The sequence below is a fragment of the Ornithodoros turicata genome, chromosome 4 (genome assembly GCF_037126465.1).
Source record: "Ornithodoros turicata isolate Travis chromosome 4, ASM3712646v1, whole genome shotgun sequence".
NCBI classification, from domain to species: Eukaryota; Metazoa; Arthropoda; class Arachnida; order Ixodida; family Argasidae; genus Ornithodoros; species Ornithodoros turicata.
Genome location: NC_088204.1, coordinates 47,249,484 through 47,270,013, shown reverse-complemented (window position 1 = coordinate 47,270,013; position 20,530 = coordinate 47,249,484). Strand labels below are relative to the sequence as shown.

At 46.2% G+C, this 20,530-nt stretch overlaps 2 protein-coding genes across 2 annotated transcripts in view; one reads left to right on the top strand and one right to left on the bottom strand.

Annotated features, from left to right (window-relative positions):
- Positions 1-57: 57 nt before the first annotated feature.
- Positions 58-2,868, bottom strand: LOC135393108 (putative nuclease HARBI1). The gene is made up of 4 exons (XM_064623660.1): positions 2,443-2,868; positions 2,231-2,370; positions 1,813-1,981; positions 58-1,222 (listed from the first exon to the last, which is right to left on the bottom strand). The coding sequence occupies exons 1-4, from the start codon at positions 2,644-2,646 to the stop codon at positions 572-574; spliced, it is 1,164 nt and encodes a 387-aa protein (XP_064479730.1). The 5' UTR covers positions 2,647-2,868; the 3' UTR covers positions 58-571.
- A 16,140-nt stretch (positions 2,869-19,008) lies between these two features.
- Positions 19,009-20,530, top strand: part of LOC135392403 (high-affinity choline transporter 1-like) — a 254,458-nt gene continuing 252,936 nt past the window's right edge. The window contains exon 1 of the mRNA XM_064623118.1: positions 19,009-19,192. Coding sequence (XP_064479188.1) covers positions 19,009-19,192 — 184 coding nt within the window. The remainder of the gene's footprint in view (positions 19,193-20,530) is intronic.

Sequence of the window (20,530 nt, the reverse complement as noted above, 5' to 3'; positions counted from 1 at the left end):
GTAAGGAGCAACCACACTGGGACAGAGGTCCGATGGGGCGAAAGTTTATTCCTGGAATGAGCGAGCAAGAATGATGATCGAGATCGTGTGCGTGAAAAGGGCATGCTGTCCGTCTTCTTTTACGGTAGGTGGCCGCCACAGGTTCATGCGAATTGTGGGTCAACAGCCCGGAGGGAAGAAAGGGTCCGTACGGGCTTCTACGGCCGGAGTGAATGGCTGCTTTGTTAGAGTGCGGAGGGGATTATGTGAACATAGTTATCTAGGCTACAGACCGGTTACAGAAAAATGGAAGGTTCACGAACACGTGGACGAAACGGGACAACAGGCAAGAATTGGTAAGCATAGCGAAAGATAAGTAGGTTAGTGGTTACGTGGGGAAAATTCCAGAACGAGCAAAGGATTTTTTTTTTTTAATATACATTTGTAATACAAAGTTGTGGCATGCAATAAAGCGAGCAGAAAGCAGTGGCCATGCAGTACATAACAGATGATATATAGTATAGTTTCCTTACCATCATTTACATTTCAACTCTTGAATGTTGTCACAAACCCTACCCCAACAGTTTTACATTTAAAGGTTCATAGACCTCATGACTCTGAGGCGCTTAAGCTCTCCAAGCTTCCTAAGAGCACACTCCCGCACATCTGCAGCTTCCACTACTTCATTTGTTTGAACTTCTGGAGCGCATTCAACGTCATCAATGGAACAGTCACCAGAGTTTATGCAGAGATTGTGAAGTACACAACATGCAAGTATAAACTTTGACGACTGGTCCACCGTGATGAATTCCAGAAGCTGCAACTGCCGAAATCGCTGCTTTAAAATACCAAATGCATTCTCAATGCGTACACGCGTCCTGCAGAAGTTAAAATTAAACTGCTTCTGCTCCTCTGTCAATGTACCGTAGTCCCTGAAGGGAGTAAGCAAGTACTCCCTCAAGGGATATGCTGCGTCACCAAGAATGTGATACTTGTTGACACAACATATGTACGGCAGCTTTTCTGCGATTGATGAGGTTCTGAAAACCCGTGCATCATGTACCTTCCCCGGGAAACCCGTTGTGACATCGAGGAAGCGGCGCTTGTCATCGCACACTCCCTGCATGGTCAGAGAAGGAATATCGTGTCTATTTACATAAGTGGACTTGATCTTGTGTGCTGGGCACCGAATCTGGATATAGGTCCCATCAATGCATCCGATGGTACCTGGGATTCCTGAAATCTTTGAAAAGGGTGCCTCATGTTAACGATTAGAATAGAACATCTCAAAATAAACAACTTTCTGTAAAGTGAAGCAAAAACAGTGAACTTAAAGGGGTTGGGACACCTTCATAGATACGGTTCATTACATTATGGCCTCGTTGTACCACACACCGTGATATCAAAGCCGCACGGGTTTCAGTATTCACGGTGCCCACTTTCTCAGCTTCTATTACCCTCATCGCTGTGAAACTTTCAATGCGGGTTCACATTGGATCTTTTACATTTATCATGGATAATGTGGGATGACCTATTTTAACCCCTTTGTGAACCTTTAAAACAATCAGATCAGTGAAGGAACAGATGAGGAGTGTGCAAGCGAGCTGGTGGGCATTCAATGAAGGCAACATTTCCTTGAGTTTGAAGAACAATAAGAGAAATATAGAAAAGAGACACTACATATGCATATGTATAGTGTAGTATCGTATGTAATGTCTGTTCTCTGTATTTGTCTTCGTTCCTCTAACTCAAGGAAATGTTGCCTTCATTGAATCAGGTACGTATGAATTAATACATTGAACAACACAAACAAATGAAAATCTGACTTCTAACCTCCTGAAAATCTCTTGCAAGTGCATCTAGGTCGCTGGGGAACTTTATGATGTGTCCGGCTTTGTCAAGCAGGAAAGAGACAACCCTCCCAACTATCCGATGCATAGTAGTCTCACCCACGTTGAAACGTCCAGCGACGTCTCTGATGCAGCATTTGTTACCAGCATACCTGTGCATTTTCGAACACAACTTGTGTGGCTGACAAGCAGGTTAATGAGCTAAAGTATGTTTCTGTTAAATGAAACGAGTGAGTACACACAAAAGCTGAAATAAAAAGGCCAACAGCACTACAGAAAGCATCTCATATGTTGGTATTGTTCCCCAAGTTCGCGTGATTATCAAAATTCAATATCCATGCTGGATTATAGTCTGCATATGTGCTGAAAGGACCGATCAACGAATCGGAAGAGTACTGTACCAGAGAAATGCGAGGACATGTTCCTCTGGTGACTTCGGCGGTGATCCGCCTCGATTGCCTGCAGGGTTGTAGGGGGATGCCGCAAACCCGCGCACCAGTGTGTCGCACACATCTCGGCTCAGCCGAAAGTTTCTCCTGAACTGCAACGGAAAGATCAGAAGATAGGTACTATACATGTCTGCGTCGGAGGCTGTTAGAACTCGGGAACGTACCTCATTGTCCGAGTACCGATGCACGGTGTCGTCGATGAAGTTTCCAATCTTCGGTCGCATCAGAGGAAGGGAAAAGAAAGTTTCGAAGGCGTTCAAATACGCCGATCCTCCTTCGCTACTACTACAGCTATCTCTGCTGCTGTCACTGCTTTCGGAATCCTCAACGAGACCGAAAACCACTTCCATTTCGTCCGCCATGTTCATTCGAAAGAGGAGGAGGGACCGTCCGGAAGCGGGCGCACTCCCGTGTTCCGGTCTCCACCGCCGATTTTCTCCGTGCAGGCAGAGTTGCACTGGTGTTGTACTCGCCCGGTGTAGTCGCCCCGTAACGACCAGCGGAATGCGATGCGCTTTGCATTGAAACGACCAGTGGAACACGCGCGCGCTGGCCAGTGCAGGTTTTTCTGCACTAGAACGACCAGTGGAATTCGCTATATGAACATTATGTATGGTCCGAGTGGGGACAAAGGAACTTATACCTGAATGAACAATATCTGTAAATAAAACAGCAGCACTGTTAGCATCAGTGGCATTGAATACGGGTTCAAAATTAGCTGCTGCGAGATGATGATATAGACCAACGTAATCACCTCGACGAAGATCGAAAATATCGGATGCTACATGATGATTACGGAAGGAAGTAGGCACGGACACTGCAAAAGGGGGGTGATATTTGTCTGGCGGAATCAACGGGGAAGCAGGCCTAACAGACGTAAAATTGGCCGAGCGGACGAAACAAAGATCAAGGAATTGTCCCCTATGGTTGGGGACAGTGTTAACTTGGGAGAGTGACAAGAAATCGGCAAAGTCACGAAGACAGTTTACATCGTTTAAACCGTAAGACGGTTGAGGAACGGCAGGGGAAAGTTGTTGAGCTTCGAAATGAGGTAGATTGAAATCACCTAACATCAAGATGTCACAGTGTCTATCAAGTAATGGCTCCAGGGACAGAAGGTACTGGGAGAGTTCTGACGGATTAAACAATGGTGGGAAGTAGTGGACACCCACAAGTAAGTTGGGGTCATTGAGGCGATGAATTTCTATCCATACCGACTCAGGGTATTGCTCCAAGTCGTGGCGACGTATAACTTTCAAGGCATTGGACACTGCAATTAGGCACCCACCGCCACGTGCAGTAGCTTTCCCAGGAACAACGCAATCTGAATGGTACACACTATAGCAATCGGGAAAATAGGCGCTGTCCGGGATAGAGTCATTTAGCCAGGTTTCAGAAAGACAGGTGATGTCGTATTCGCACTCACACACAGCTGAGAAAAAGCTCGAACTCTTCGTACGCAAACCACGCACGTTTTGGTAGTAGAGACTTGCCCACTCATTCTTGACTGCCATCCGTGGGAGCATGTTGGTCGGAACTGTAGATCATGCTGCTGTGGAGCCGACCCCTGAACTGCTTGACTAAGCAGCCAGAGGGCCACACCGCAGGATCGTGAAGGAGGTCAAAGGCAGCGTCGTCAGTTGAGATGTGGAACGAGGCATAGGTTTCGTAACGTGATTTTAACTTTGTGTACTGGATAGACGAGGAGTCAGTTTTCTTTGCGACGAATGCAGTGATGTCGTCTACAGTTGTCGCAGGAAGGAGCTTGGTGACGAATAGTGCCTTCTTGGCGCGGCGCGGTTCCACGGCACTTAGGCCTTCGGAAATCGACGTGCGGAAGAAAGCTCTGGGCTGAGGTGCACGTACGTTGGGCATTTCAATCGGCGACATCTCACCGTTAGGAAGACTTCGTGACTTCGTGAACCTACAGGTAGTTTAGCGGCCTGTGCCGCGAACGTGACTCCCGGCATTCGAGTCAAATCCTTAGATGGGGCCGAAGTAGGGAGGGAGGTCGGTTGCGACGACGCCACATTTGCACGAAAATTGGGAGTGACGGCTGCATCCCTACGAAGAGAAGCTTTACGCAGTTCAGCTCGCAGAGAGTTGATCTGGATCACCATAGCCGAAGAAGATTCGTGAAACTCCTTTTTGAGTTGGGCGTTATCACGGCGGAGCGCGGCCACCTCGTCGGTCAGGAAGGAAATCCCCTGAAGGGCAGCTTGGAGTAAGAAAACGAGGTCAAGGCCATCAGGTTGGGGCAGGGAGAATCCCGGTGGGGAAGCCGGAGACGATGGCAGGTTGGTCTCGTTAGGCTTAGTGGTCACCGAAGGCGATGGCACAGAGTCACAGAGCGGGCATAAAAAACTACTTACGACGTCCGGAATTTTGGCATCCTCGGAGGTTAGGTTCATGCATTTAGCGTGCACCCGTTTGTCGCACTTTGTACACTTCAGAGTAGATTGTTTACCGTAAAACGGCAGAGCGCAGATGACACACGTGTCCGCACTGGGCGCCATCTTGAAAAAAAAAAGTGTTGTGATATAATACAATATGTAGTGCATTGATCCAGTAAATTATCCAAATCACATTGAGTCTAATTCATTTTTGTGGGAATTCATTTATACTCATTGGAAAGCTGTACACATCTAATGTGACTATACCACAACAAACCTACTGGCGAATCGAAATGGAGAATCATTCCAATGAGAAATATCCTGCTCGGGCTCATTCGTTCAATGAGACATGACGGGGACATTCAATGAGTTTGAAGCCACCACTTCTCATTACATCTCATTAACACTTGCTGTGATTTCTCATTAAGACTCATTGAATATGGCACCATTTTCAATGTAATATTTGTCCCAAATCATCTATTGGGGACGAGAATTTTCGCAGCACTGAATGAGATTTCTGTACATGATATCCAATAGGCTCAATGAGATTTTCATAGGATTTTGAATGAGACGGTTTCCAGCAGGGCGGCAGAAATGCGCCTCTACTTCCGCCGCCCGCTCACGACGCCGCGTCGAGCGTCGCCAAGTGAGAACTGGCCCTAAGAGAACGTACTTGGCGCGCCGTCAGTGGGATTCTCCTCATCTCCGAGCATGACCGCCTGGGAGCAGCCATCCCTTGGTCATGGAGAGTGTTAGTTGACGAATTTCTGCCCCCGAACTACAGCGGAGCTGCTCCGTTTGTTGCCAACCCTGTCCAGTCACGTGGGATAGCAAACCACTGATCTCTGTTTAGAGAAGGCTGGATAGCGGATGGATGAGGGTATCGCGGGAAAGGGTACGCCAACCGGCCGCCATATTGGGGTGCTCAAAAGAGCCATTACAGCCCATAGGAATGCATGTAAGCTGTGACATGTTTTGCTGTTTGTGAGCGCTTCCCTTGCTGCTTCGCTAAAATTTTGCCACGGGTCGCTGCAGAAATCCATCGTGATTCGGTTCCTTACGTTTTTTGTGTGAAATCCCGTCACATACATGTTATTTCCTGTCTATTTTGTACTCGTGTGAGCGCGTGTCGTTCCAATTTTGTACTTTGAACTTCGATTATGTGATTTGCTGGTTTTGTGTGGTGTTGTATTTGTTGTGTTACGTTTCCTTTGTGGTCTGTCAGCCTGTGCAGCGTGTTGCTTCTCGTGTTTCTCCAATTTCCTTTCTGCTCGGGGGTGTGGAATGGTAGGTAGCAGTGTTCTCAGTATTGACTCTCGACATTCAGCAATGTTTGGCACATTTGCTTATGAAACTATCTTAATATGCTTGGGCATAAACATTATGCTTTGCACAGGAAGTTTAGATATGACTAGGTATGACACGAAATGCCGAACGGCACTTCCAAAGGTCTAGAATGATATTACGTATGTGATATAAAGGCTATATGACAATATGTAAAAACATATCGACTAGAAAAATGTGCACCGGGGAGGTAAATGGCGGTAAAGACAGTTCAAAATGACTAGGGGTAGAGTGAACATGTCACAAAAAGGCTTGTGGAAGCAGGAGGCAACAGGCGTGAGAAGGACGAGTTTTACTGAAGGAACTAAACTGAACAGGTGGTCAGAACGGAGCTCGCACAGCTTGCGCCGCGCTTCTTCGTTCTCGTCGCTACAGAGCTCCCCACTCCAGAAAAAAAAGGCAGTAAGCGGAGACGTGACATAAGAATTGGCTGTTCCGGGCGCTGCCTCAGCGAAAGCAGGCTTCAAACGGTCGAGCGAGACGGTTTCGCGTCTGCCATTGCAATCGATGACAAAATGCTTAGGCGCACGTTTAAGGACGCTGTACAGACCGGTGTATGGTGGCTGGAGGGACTTGCGTAACGCATCCGTGCGGACGAAAATTTTGGCAGCGGAACTTAGGTGAGGCGAAACGAATGTCGTTGCCGGCTGTTGAGCTCTAGTTGCGACCGGTCGGATATGTGAGAAATGACCACGGAGGCGGTGCAAAAAGGCCGAGGGATCGATGGAGATCGTTGAGTCGTTGTCGAAGAACTGGCCGGGAAGTCGCAGCGCAGTGCCGTAAACGAGTTCTGAAGGTGAGCACCCCATATCCTCTTTCACGACGACCGGAGCCCGAGGAGTATGAGGGGAAGGAGTTTCTGCCAGTGCGAAGGGTCTTCGTACGCCATAATGGCAGCCTTGAGTGAACGATGAAATCTCTCCACAAGGCTGTTGGCTGCAGGATGGTATGCAGTTGTACGGCAGCGATTCCGAGGAGCTGAGTGAGTGACGAAGAGTCGAGGTTCGAACTGCTTCCCGCGGTCAGTGACAATCCGGGAAGGAACGCCGAAACGGGCCTCAAGCTGCTGGATGATGGCCTAATGATCCAGACGGCGAGCATGTGATCGAATTCTTGACGGGCAATGGCTAGCTTTTCTCGGCACAGGCGACGGGCTTTGGTGAACACTGGCCGACCCTTGGGACATATGCGGTGGACCACTGGGTGACTGACGGGCTTCGTCCAATCGCACTGGGAAGTCAACGACGGAAATCCTTTTGCGGAAATGAGGATTGCCGCGTATGTCGGATCGGCTGAGCGCAGAGTTGTGAAACCGATGGGGGGAAGTTTGGTTGATACAGCGTTAATGGCGGCGCCGGAAAGCGTATCGAGGAGCCTTCGCCTTGCGACGTCGACTAAGATGTTGTGATGTGCCAAGAAATCGCTGCCCAAGATACTGTGCGTTGTGTCTGCGACGAGGAAAACCCAGTGAAGCCCAAAATCGAGCCCAAAAAAAGCTTCGTAGCCCAAAATCGAGAGTCACAGAACGGCGGTGATAGACGGGTATACGTGACACATTTACTGCTGTCAGGTACATAATCGGTGAGAGCCGGCGATCTTGGGGGGAGGCTGGAAGTACGCTGACCTCAGCGCCGGTGTCAACTAAAAAGTTTTGCTTGCCATGACGATTTCGCACGTAGAAAAGGCGACTTGACTGAGTGGGTTGGGTATCTCTTGTCGCCGCTAGTGATTCCCGAGAGAGTTTCCCGTCCACGCGCACGGTGACTCACAGCGTCTTGCGCGTCGGCCGAAACGGGTATGGTACCAGCAGAGGTGGGGGCGTGTAAGGGAAGGCGAGGGAGAAGTATCGTGAGCCTCGAATCCCTGGCGGTTAGAGCGTCGTCGTTCACGGCGACCGGACGGGCGGGGAGACGGGCTGCGGTGGGGACGGGAGTCGCCGAAACGAAAGTCTTCCATGATACCGGCAAGACGGCGTATTTGGTGGCGCAGAGTGGCAAGCTCCGCCTGATCAGTTACCGAGGCAGCTGCGTGTAACGTGCTTCCAGGGTCGGAGTTTCGCGTACTCGCTTGGGATGCAGTAATGCAGGGAATGGCATCATTGTCCCTGGCCAGTTCCATAAGCCTGTCCGCTCGTTGTGCGAGAGCGTCCAGAGTGGCGTGATCTGAGGCTGACTGGGCCATCTGGACAGACGGAGGAAGCTTTGACATGAAGATTTCTCGGAGCATCCTGTCGTCGAGGAGTGGGGTGGCCCCAGTATCTCTGAGGATGTGCCGGAGTTGGCTGAGAAGGTGCGTGGGTTTTCTGTCGCCCAACGGCTCGGTTGACATCACCTCGTGTAGGCACTGGCGGTCTGAGAGCGATGACCTTGCAATGGCAGCGCTTTTAAGTGCTGAGTAAGGGTCTTCAACCGGAGGGGAAGTCAGGATGTACGCGCGCGGCGCGGCGCGTGCTTGGCGCAAGCTCTGCGAGCTCCGTTCTCGTCGCTACAGGCTAAGTAGTGAGGTCTTGTGGTGAAAGCACCAACACCAAAGTATCACAAGTCCAGTTGCAAAGGCAAGTTTGAAGCAGTCAACCAGGTAAGGGAGCAGTGTGCATTACTGGTTGTTGAATACGATAACCTTGACAATTTCTTTCGCAGATGAGGCATGGCTGTCACCTTCTCTGTATATTCCTGGGCAAGGTGGTACAGTCTGATCCTGCTGTAGCACTGGGAAACTTTTTTGATAAGACGGATCACATGGTTTTCATTTGGGCTGCGTTCAAACATATGTTGTCGCAAACTGGGGGAAAATGCTGGGCAGCAGTGATGTTGATGAGATATGTTGCAAGACGGCTCTCGTTAGAAGCTCCCCAACCTCAGCATGCGGAGGTAAAGATCCATCGGAAATGTTAAGCAACTGCCTAACCAGCTTCTCAGCAATTTTGCAGATGGTGACAACACTGTCGGATGGCATGATATGCCCACCACGCGACTTTCGGAGCAGTAGTGCACTTTGGGACGCAACATCAGTCAAGGCGTCAATGCAGTCTGCACACGAGATCTTTTTTGTAACTGTCTTGACCACATAGCCTGCTATATACCCCACGACGTCCTCCACAAAGGCCGTCAGTCGTCCTAAGTCTGGACCTACCCCATAATCATGGTCCTTGAGCTGCCCCGTGTCAGTGACACCAAAATAACGTGATGTATGGACATCGATCTCATCAGTGGAGGCCACTGCTGCTGCTGCAGAGGTCACGGTAAGCATATGAGTGGAGTCTAGCACTGTGCAGTTTCCTCTTCCAGGTTGAATCTCATGATGTATGAGGAGCCTCTTGTAGGCAGCCATGAAGTGCTTGGGTTGTTTGACCACCCACCTCGGCCACGGAGTGCACAGAAAAACAGCTTGAGGTGGTCTTGCGAGCGCTTGTATGTGAGTAGGTATTTCAGGAGAGGAGTGTCCCCTCAAAGTAGGCATTCATAAAGACTCTCAAGACTTGACATGTTCACAAGAAAGCCCAAGAAACCTGTTTTGCGTGGGCACTCTAGGAGCGGCCTCCCACTGCAGTCTTTCAGACCAGCGATGTACCCACGCATCTCAGCAAAAAATGGCATCCAGAGGTGTCTGGTTGCGTGCCGTAATGGCGCCTTGAAGTTCTTCGCCAATGGATTGCGGGAGTTCATTATGTCAAAGAGGCGGTCGAACTTTCTCAGGAATGTCACCGTTGCCTCGCACTCTTTAAACATCGGAATGTGCAAGTCCTTATCACGGAATTCCAAGGCGTCAGCGACACTCTAACTTATTGTCTCAGCTGCTAGGTTAACTTTCATTTTTGGCTTGTCCAGTCAATGTGGGCCGCCTTGAGCTTGTTGCCTGCACGAAGACCCTCGGATTTCTGCTGCTTGTGCAGGCACACAAGGTAGCTCCACTTGATCATCTTCCCATTGCCATCCTGTAACGTGTCCATGATAGCCAAGGCGTTTCGGATGAGTTTCAGCATATGGCAAGCGTCTAGGATGACATGGACCCTCCAAGAAGCATCAGAAGGGGGCTGGAACCATGGTCTGATATTAGGGATTTTCATGTTGGCGCCAAGCTCCTGAAACATCGTGAGGTTAGAATCTAGACCGTCACTGACAATCGTTGCTATGAGGACACCAATGTCGTGCAACTTCTGAAGGCACATGCTGACAAGGCTGGCCTTTTCCTCTCCACTAAGGCTGTTGATAAGAAAGTATGCACATGGCACTTTCCAACTGCCATCCATTGCAACCACGAGGAATACAAGAGCTTGCGTCGTTGGCTCCTGGCTGTCGTCGTTCACTCCTGTGCCAAGGTCTACAAAGCCTTGGAATGAATGCCCTGTAAACTGTACCTGCTTCTTGATACTCATCTCATCAAGCATGAGGGAACACAGGACACGCTTCGAAAGCTTCTGCTGCTCATCCACCTTTGCTTGAAGAGAATCAGATGCCTCCTGCGTAAATCCTGGTTCGCCATGGATGGAGCTATACCATGACCTCATTGTTGATTGGTGTGGTAGTGCCAGGTTCAAAGTACGCCTGACATACTCGTACGTCTTGGCTGAATAGAACTGCAGGGTGAGCGCAAAGCGGCGAAGTGTCTCGGGGTACTTTTCCCTGCTTACTTTCCCTCCCTTATTTTTCATTGTACGCAGCACCAGATCACGCTGTACATCGGAGAGCGAGCCACGGAGCATGTCACTGCACTGTGCTGACACAAGCGATTTGTCCCGAAGGTCACGCACTATGCCTTCCACGGTGAGCACCTTCTTTTGCAATCTTGTAGCTTTTTCATGCGTGCACTTTAACTTCTTCTTCACTCTTTCTAGAGCCTCAAGTGTCACGTTGGCATTTCGCTTGAGTGTGCGTGGGCTGTCTCGTACCACATAGCTGTGGTCTGCAGCAGGGTCATGTGGTCGGGTAGTTGGTTGTGATGACGTCCCTGGCTGCGCAACCCCGTTGACTTCCTCCGGTTCCACATTGCATCTAATTGGGGGGATCCTCCTTGGTTGCACTTTCTGTGTGAAAATGTAAGGACAGATATTGCAAAATGTTTGTGTTCGCCAGTTGTCAGTTACTTAAGCAGGGAGAATAAAGAGTAGACGTTTGAGGTTGAAAAATTATTTATTGTCTCTGAATAAACATGCTGGAACGCACCAAAAAGACATGTGGCTGGTGTGTTTGTATATCTCACTAATGAGTTTTTAAGTTAGGCAAATTTTTCATGCAATACTTTTTTCTTTATAGGCTTTTGCCCATCTTAGTATTGTCCAATGCAATATGGAGTGGCTTTTAACTACATATTAAACTTAACTTAAATGTTAAACTGCATGTCCCTGACAGTGCAACCTCGTTGACTTCCTCGGGTTCTGCATTGCATCTACAGGTTTTCCCGCTCATTTTAATCCATTGGTCACTCAATTTAATCCAAGCGCTACCCAATTTAATCCAGTGGTGAACCAAGTTAATCCAGACACCAACCAATTTAATCCAAGCGCTACCCAATTTAATCCATTTGTGTACGACCCTGTATTCAGTCATGTCATGACAGCAACTTTCATGATTTCCCTAATGTATCATGAGTTCATGCATGACTACTGATTCAACAACCCCTGAATTTTGCAGTGTCATGCCGTGTTTTATGACTCCCTTTTATCATTATGACATTTCATGACTATTTTCATGACATGTGCCATGAATCTATTTTATGGGATTACCGCTGCTTCACACAGTGTCCCTCAGTGGTCTGTGACTACAGATGGTCATTATGACGTTTCATGACTATTTTCATGATATGTGCCATGAATCGATTTTATGGGACTACCGCTGCTTCAAACAGTGTCTTACAGTGGTTTGTGACTACCGACGGTCATTGTGACGTTTCATGACTATTTTCATGATATGTGCCATGAATCGATTTTATGGGACTACCGCTGCTTCAAACAGTGTCTTACAGTGGTTTGTGACTACCAACGGTCATTGTGACATTTCGTAACTATTTTCATGATATATGCCATGAATCCATTTTATGGGACTACCGCTGCTTCAAACAGTGTCATGCGGTGTTTTATGACTGCTTTCTGTCATTATGCCATTCCATGACTATTTTCATGATATGTGCCATGAATCGATTTTATGGGACTACCGCTGCTTCAAACAGTGTCATGCGGTGTTTTATGACTGCTTTCTGTCATTATGACATTTCATGACTATTTTCATGATATGTGCCATGAATCGATTTTTTGTGACTACCGACGGTCATTTTGACGTTTCATGACTATTTTCATGATATGTGCCATGAATCCATTTTATGGGACTACCGCTGCTTCAAACAGTATCTTACAGTGGTCTGTGACTACCGACGGTCATTGTGACGTTTCATGACTATTTTCATGATATGTGCCATGAATCGATTTTATGGGACTACCGCTGCTTCAAACAGTGTCTTACAGTGGTTTGTGACTACCAACGGTCATTGTGACATTTCGTAACTATTTTCATGATATATGCCATGAATCCATTTTATGGGACTACCGCTGCTTCAAACAGTGTCATGCGGTGTTTTATGACTGCTTTCTGTCATTATGCCATTCCATGACTGTTTTCATGATATGTGCCATGAATCGATTTTATGGGACTACCGCTGCTTCAAACACTGTCTTACAGTGTTTTGTGACTACCGACGGTCATTATGACGTTTCATGCCTATTTTCATGATATGTGCCATGAATCGATTTTATGGGACTACCGTTGCTTCAAACAGTGTCATGCGGTGTTTTATGACTGCTTTCTGTCATTATGACATTTCATGATTATTTTCATGATATGTGCCATGAATCGATTTTATGGGACTACCGCTGCTTCAAACAGTGTCATGCGGTGTTTTATGACTGCTTTCTGTCATTATGACATTTCATGATTATTTTCATGATATGTGCCATGAATCGATTTTATGGGACTACCGCTGCTTCAAACAGTGTCTTACAGTGTTTTGTGACTACCGACGGTCATTATGACGTTTCATGCCTATTTTCATGATAGTGCCATGAATCGATTTTATGGGACTACCGTTGCTTCAAACAGTGTCTTACATTGGTTTGTGACTACCGACGGTCATTGTGACATTTCGTGACTATTTTTATGATATGTGCCATAATTCGGTTTCATGGGACTACTGCTGCTTCAAATAGTATCATACAGTGTTCTATAACTGCCGACGGTCATTACGACGTTTCATGACTATTTTCATGACATGTGCCGTGAATCGATTTTATGGGACTGCCGCTACTTCAAGCAGTGTCATACAGTGGTTTGTGACCACCGACGCTCATTATGACTTTCAATTACTATTTTTACAATACGTGCCATGAACCTATGTTAGGGGATACCGCTGCTTCACCAGGTGTCGTACAGTGTTTTGTCACTACTGACGGTCATTATAACATTTCATGAGGACTTTCATGATACGTGCCCTGAATCAATTTGTGGCACTTCAAACACTGTCATATTCACATTCTCTGACTATTTTCATGATACGGGTCATGACTCGACTTTATGCAGATACCTTAGCTTCACGCAGTGTCATGCAGTTTTAGGAATACCGATGGTCACTAAGGTATTCGTAGACAGTCATAAAACATTGTATAACACGATGTGAAGCAGCTGAGTTGCATCGAGTCGGTCATGATAGATATCATGGAATGTCATAATGAGCGTCAGTAATCATAAAACTATGTGACACTGTCTGACGCAGCGGTAGTCGCACAACACGTTGGTACGGTCAATATTGGGATACGCAGCCGGTATGCGGAGTCGTTATCAGGTGTGATAGGCTAGAGCTTGTTCTGAACAATGCTACAAGGTTCATTTTTAATATACGTGATCGCACAGCAAGTATGTCCGAGATTAAAAGGCGGTATACAATTCGTTATTGGCAGTGAGACGTAAATAGCCAGGCTTGTTCTTATATATAAATTATATAATTCTGGTTGATATGTTACCCCTGCTCATTTTTGCTCTCGTGGTGTAGAGCATCCTTACAAGATAGAATCAAAATAAGGTTACACAGACACACATAAATACTCCACACTGGTGGCTAGGTATTAGCCAATGGAATGACTTGCCAGCAGACGTTGTCGCACTGTCAGATCTTGGTAGCTTTCAGATAGCGCTTGAGAAAATATTCTTTTGATTGTAACACACGGACTTGTCTAAAAATTTCTGTTTTCTGTTCCTTCTTCTCCCCTACGTAACGCCTTTACGTAAAGGGTCTTTAAGAAAATTAAATAAAATAATGTCAGTTCATGCCACATATAATGGAAATGGCCATGTAACGTCATAATGGCCGTCTGTTGCCTCTAAAACACTCGTGACACTGTATGAAGCAACGGTAGTTGGATGAAGCCGAGTCATGACCCAAATCATGAAAATAGTCATGGAATGTATTAAATACCATTGGTAGTTAGAAAACACTATGACGCTGCTTAAAGCAGTGGTGGTCCCATAAAATTGATCCATGGTCATATCATGAAAACAATCATGAAATGTAATAATGACAGCGAGAAGTCATAAAACACTGTATGACAGTTTGAAACAGTGCCAGTCCCATAAAATCGATTCATGACACATATCATAAAAATAGTCATTAAATGTCATAATAACCAACGCTGGTCATGAAACACTCCATGACACTGTTTCAAACACAGGTAGTCCTATAAAATTGATTCATAGAACATGTCATGAAAATAGTCATAGAATAGTCGTAAAACACTGTATGACACTCTTTGAAGCAGCGGTAGTTAGAAAAATCGATTCATAAAACATTTCATGAAATAGTCATGAAATATCACAATGACCATCGGTAGTCATAAACACTGTATGACACTGTTCAAAGCAGCGGTAGTCCCATAAAATCGATTCATAAAACATATCATGAAAATAGTCGTGAAATATCATAATGACCATCAGTAGTCATAAAACACTATATGACTGTTTGAAGCAAGGGTGGTCACACAAAAATTTATTCATGGCACATACCATGGCATATTCATGGAATGTCATAATGACTGTCGGTGGTCATAAAACACTGCATGACACTGTTTGGAGTAGTGGTAGTCCCATAAAATTGATTCATGGCACATATCATGACAATACTCATATAATGTCGTACCGACCGTCGTTAGTCGTAAAACACCGCATGACACTGTTCGAAGCACCAGTAGTCCCATAAAATCGATTCACGGCAGATATCATGAAAATAGTCATGAAACGTCATAATGACCGTCGGCAGTCACAAACCACTGTAAGACACTATTTGAAGCAGCGGTAGTCCCATAAAATCGATTTATGGCACATATCATGAAAATAGTCATGAAATGTCACAATGACCCTCGGTAGTCACAAACCATCGTAAGACACTATTTGAAGCAGCGGTAGTCCCAAAAAATCGATTCATGGCATATATCATGAAAATAGTCATGAAATGTCACAATGACCTTCGGTAGTCACAAACGACTGTAAGACACTGTTTGAAGCAGCGGTAGTCCCATAAAATCGATTCATGGCACATATCATGAAAATAGTCATGAAATGTCACAATGACCGTCGGTAGTCACAAACCACCGTAAGACACTGTTTGAAGCAACGGTAGTCCCATCAAATCGATTCATGGCACATATCACGAAAATAACATGAAACGTCATAATGACCGTCGGCAGTCACAAACCACTGTAAGACACTATTTGAAGCAGCGGTATTCCCATAAAATCGATTCATGGCACATATCATGAAAAATAGTCATGAAATGTCACAATGACCCTCGGTAGTCACAAACCACCGTAAGATACTGTTTGAAGCAGCGGTAGTCCCATTAAATCGATTCATGGCACATGTCTTCAAAATAGTCATGAAATGGCATAATGACAAAAGGCAGTAATAAAACACGGCATGACACTGCAAAATCCAGGGGTGGTTGAATCAGTTGTCATGGATGAACTCATGATACATTGGCGAAGTCATTAAAGTCACGGTCATGACATGACTGAATACACAGTCGTACACAATTGGATTAAATTGGGTAGCGCTTGGATTAAATTGGTTGGTGTCTGGATTAATTTTGTTCACCACTGGATTAAATTGGGTAGCACTTGGATTAAATTGAGTGACCAATTAAAATGAGCGGGAAAACCTGTAGTTGGGAGGGCCCTCCTTGGTTGCACTTTCTGTGTGAAAATGTAAGGACAGATATTGCAAAATATTTCTACTCACCACTTGTCAGTTATCTTAAGCAGGGAGAATAAAGAGCAGACGTTCGAGGTTGAAAAATATATTGTCTCTAAGTAAACATGCTGGAACGCACCAAAAAGACATGTGGGTGGTCTGTTAGTATATCCCACTAATATGAGTTTTAAAGTTAGGCAAAATTTTCATGCAACACTTTTTTTTTCTTTATATGCTTTTGCCCACCTTAGTATTGTCCTATGCAATATGCAGTGGCTTTTAACTGCATGTGAATGCATAATTCACGAGTGTTTTCATATATTGGACTAACTGCAGCTTTAAGGTACCCTTCATGCAGTACTGGTTCTAGTCAGCAACCATCGCTTGAAACTCTAACTAGAGAGCATGATTCATAGAGGCCAAACAACAACAACAACTTTATTTTCGGCCTTGGAGAGTGGGGAGTTTCATCGCAACAGGCGATACTCTACCCCAGTGCTTGGTGGAATGGGGGGAATAAAATAACGAGCCCCTTTACAATAACGATCGAAGTCCGATGGTGTCCAGAAATGTCAAAAGAGCTTTCATAGAGGCCAGATTTTCATGCAAATACATACTTTCAACTCTGCATGCTTTTTGTACACTGCATAATGTAAGATAGTGTTGCCACAGCGAATTTGTTGCATGTTTTAAATGCATGCAAGCGCATTTCTAGAGGTGCATATATTGAGCAAGTTTAATGAATTGCTCATGGATGTGAGTTCAACCAGCACATAAATTCTGCCTTTACATATGATGCATGCATTATTACTTTCTGGAGGTGCTCTGGGAAGTCGAACTTGGTGGGCACAGCGTCAGGCCTCAAACGAACGGTCTGCCCCGTTCTGTCGAAGCAGCTGTCTCCAAAATGTTTGCTGCAGACCACTGATGTCCTCGACGGCGTCCAGTCCTTTCGCCTGACGTTCACCACCCACTTTTTTAAAAGTTCTGGGCGGCTGTGAGGGAACCTGCATTGAACCATATATGCCATGAATTGCGGCAGGGATGACAAGGCTGATCCAGGCAAGCAATTGGCGGTACCGTGATCGCCAAACTCAGCGGTAGATCCCACACCTGACAAGCGCGTTTCAACACTTGCTGCGTGCTGAGACCATACCAGAGAACTGCAGGAAGTCTGTACTATCACAATGACTCTATCCAGATAAAGTACTGCTTAAAGTTTAACGTTTAGATCTTAAGATACGAGTCACAAAGTGCCGCGCACACGCTTCAACGGCAACGTTTTGTCTTCTGCTCGTGGACTAATAAATCATTTATTTGTAAAACTAAGTCACTTACTTGTGAAATGTCGTCCCCGGTGCCTTGCCAGTATGGGCAGTAAAATCATATTTATTTGTAAAACTAAGTCACTTACTTGTGAAATGTCGTCCCCGGTGCCTTCCAGCACGGGCAGTAAACCCATAACCACAGCAGGCGGGCATGACACGATAAAAATGTTACGCAAAGGCGCATGCAGAATATGCAGCTGCAGTCGCGGACGGCAATGTTTTGAGCTTCGCAAGATGGCGGCCAGTGACCGTACGGTTGCACCCTCAGTCCGCTATCCAACCTATTACTATAGAGATCAGTGGGGGAGACGGGCAGATGCAGGGAACGACGTCCAGCGTAGGAAGGGAGGCAAGCCGTGCAACTGCGTTGAGTACGTACAAACCTTTTGGATACGTGCAGAATTGAGTAGTGCCATCGGAATCACAATGTAAAAGTTGTCATATCAAAGGTGAATCACATTCTGCGACACCACCAACCCTTTACTTTTCACCGACACGAATGAACATACCGCCTATGACATATTGAAGTGGCGTTTGTATGCTTGGCGAGTGAAATCAGTAAATCGTTACCCATCGTAACGAATGTAGGCATGTACTTCCGAAGACAAGAGTAATCCAAAGATGAGTACACACAGTATACCGTCATCTTCATGCTGCTCTGCGAACTAACGTGGACCGGAAATGGCAAAAACGAAACCGCCTGCCATTCTATGCTCTGGTCTGTCGAGTTTCGTGATAATGAAGTGACGAACGAACGACAGCGCACAAGCAAGTGATGTAGTGGGAAAACATTTGTTTTCCCACTGTATTTGTTTAACAAATACATATGAGATATGCACGTAGTGCGCCGAATTTAGATAGCAAGTGATGAATTTAGGAAAACGAGCACGTCAAGTTTAGCGGAATGAAGCAGCTAACGGTAGGCAACGCCTTCCATGACCAACGGATGGCAACTCCCTTGTGGTCACGCTTCCTTGAACGAGTCTGATCCTCCTGATGCATAGCGGTATCAACCGAACGTGAAGGGGAAGGAACAACATGCTGCATGCTCTGATCCTCCTGATGCATAGCGGTATCAACGGAACGTGAACGGGAAGGAACGTGCTGCATGCTCTTTTCTATTCCTAATACATCGCTTGCTCCATTAACATTTTATGAAATGGCCCATTGCTGGACATGCGAAAGTAGTTTTACAATGCCTTATCTCTGCACATCCGATTTATTGTTTTTACAGACTGTTCACACTTGTAGCCTGCGGAATGTCGAGACGACGACGATTTATTTTTGACTTTGGAGAGTGGGGAGGTTCATCGCCACAGGCGATACTGTACCCCATTGCTGGTGGGAATGTGGGGAATAAAATAACGAGCCCCTTCACAATAACGATCGAAGTCCGATGGTGTCCTGAAGAGAGACTTCAAGATGAAGAAGAAGAAACAACTATGGCAGGAGTCAACATTCCAGTACTCATAGCTATCTTTGTGTTCTATTTGCTCATCCTTCTTGTGGGTATCTGGGCGGGCCGCAAGAATGCACAGTCCAAGCAAGGACAACCTGAGGATAACTCCGAGGTGATGCTCGCTGGACGAAACATCGGACTCTTTGTTGGCCTCTTCACGATGACAGGTGTGTCAGACAGGTGATGACAGATCACTCCTGCTTCTTCTGTATTAGAGAGGAACCCGAACTAATCCCGAACCCGTATTAAGTCAATGGCAAAAGGGCAAGGAGGTGGTGTTTGGTGTCCTGTCGTGTTTGTCATATTTCTTCCCTGACTCGGGTTATATTACCTCTCCAAGAACACGATAGGTGCCCATGATGGTAATTCATGAACGTTAACAGCAGTTGTCGATGTTGGGTAATCCACGGCACTCCCAGGCACTTCCAGGCATATGCCTTTTCGTTGGGAATCATACAGATGCCTTTTGATGTTCTAAGCACGAATTGGGTCGAAGGGGACCCATTAGTGCCCGAATGTTAAAGCATTTTTTTGCCTTTTTTGCGATTAGTGCCTTTTTTGGAAATAGGCGCCGATAAGTGCCTAAATGGGCCCTTTACTTACTGGTTCATGTATATTTCATAGTTTTTGCAACAAAAAAAATCGAGGACACGCTTCGCCGCGCTACAGCACAGAATGCAAGTGTCTCCCACTGTGGCAGAAAGTAGGTTATTTTTCGCCTGTATTCCTTGTACCCGGTGCAACACCACACTCTAAACCCAGTGACGGATAGCTGCCGTCTGAACTACTGGCACATTTTTTTTAAAATGTGCCAGTTGTTCAGACGGCACCTGAAGAAGTCCGATGCTGCAGTGAAGTCAGATGACTTCAAGAGGCACGCGGTGCCTGCGAAAGCTGCAGGTGCCCAGTGCCCCCTGAGACAACTAGTACGACATCCCTGCTAACGCCAGGAGCCACAGTGTACCGGACGTATTGAAGGGTTACTTGTACCCACTAATACGCGAGACACATTGTGCCTCTCGAGTTCCCTAACAGAAAAATGTACCTCCAGGCTTCGGGAAAAAAAGAAAAAGAAAGGAAGAAAATGCTCCAAGGACATCGAACATGAAACACCAGATTTTATTGGCTTGCACATACCTTTAAATTGCATCCAGTACATCATCGTTTGCCGAATGGAAAGCATACACGGTTCACTAATCCCCACACACACACATGGAGCATACGTTGCACGGACACAACCCATCCGATGCACCAGGCAGGCAGTCCTCCAGACGTCGAACACACAATCCTCGAAATTTCGAACAGGCTGGCACTGCAAAGCTCAATCAAGATCATCCTTAGTGACGAACACAACAGTTCCTAAAACGAAATGACCCACGAACAATTGCCCAAGCAAGTGGCACCAGACACACTTCGATGAGAGAAGCAGTTGCGATTTTGCACACGTATGTGTGACCGTTGAGACAGGAAACAACCTGTAAAGAAACCGAAGTGAATATCATGCT

Bases quoted from the DNA above. Each gene is read 5' to 3' on its own strand.
- LOC135393108 (XM_064623660.1), bottom strand. From the start codon at position 2,646: ATGAACATGGCGGACGAAATGGAAGTGGTTTTCGGTCTCGTTGAGGAT. The intron at 2,371-2,442 runs GTACGTTCCCGA...TTTCCGTTGCAG, and splicing joins ATCGGTACTCGGACAATGAG to TTCAGGAGAAACTTTCGGCT. The intron at 1,982-2,230 runs GTACAGTACTCT...GAAAATGCACAG, and splicing joins CATGTCCTCGCATTTCTCTG to GTATGCTGGTAACAAATGCT.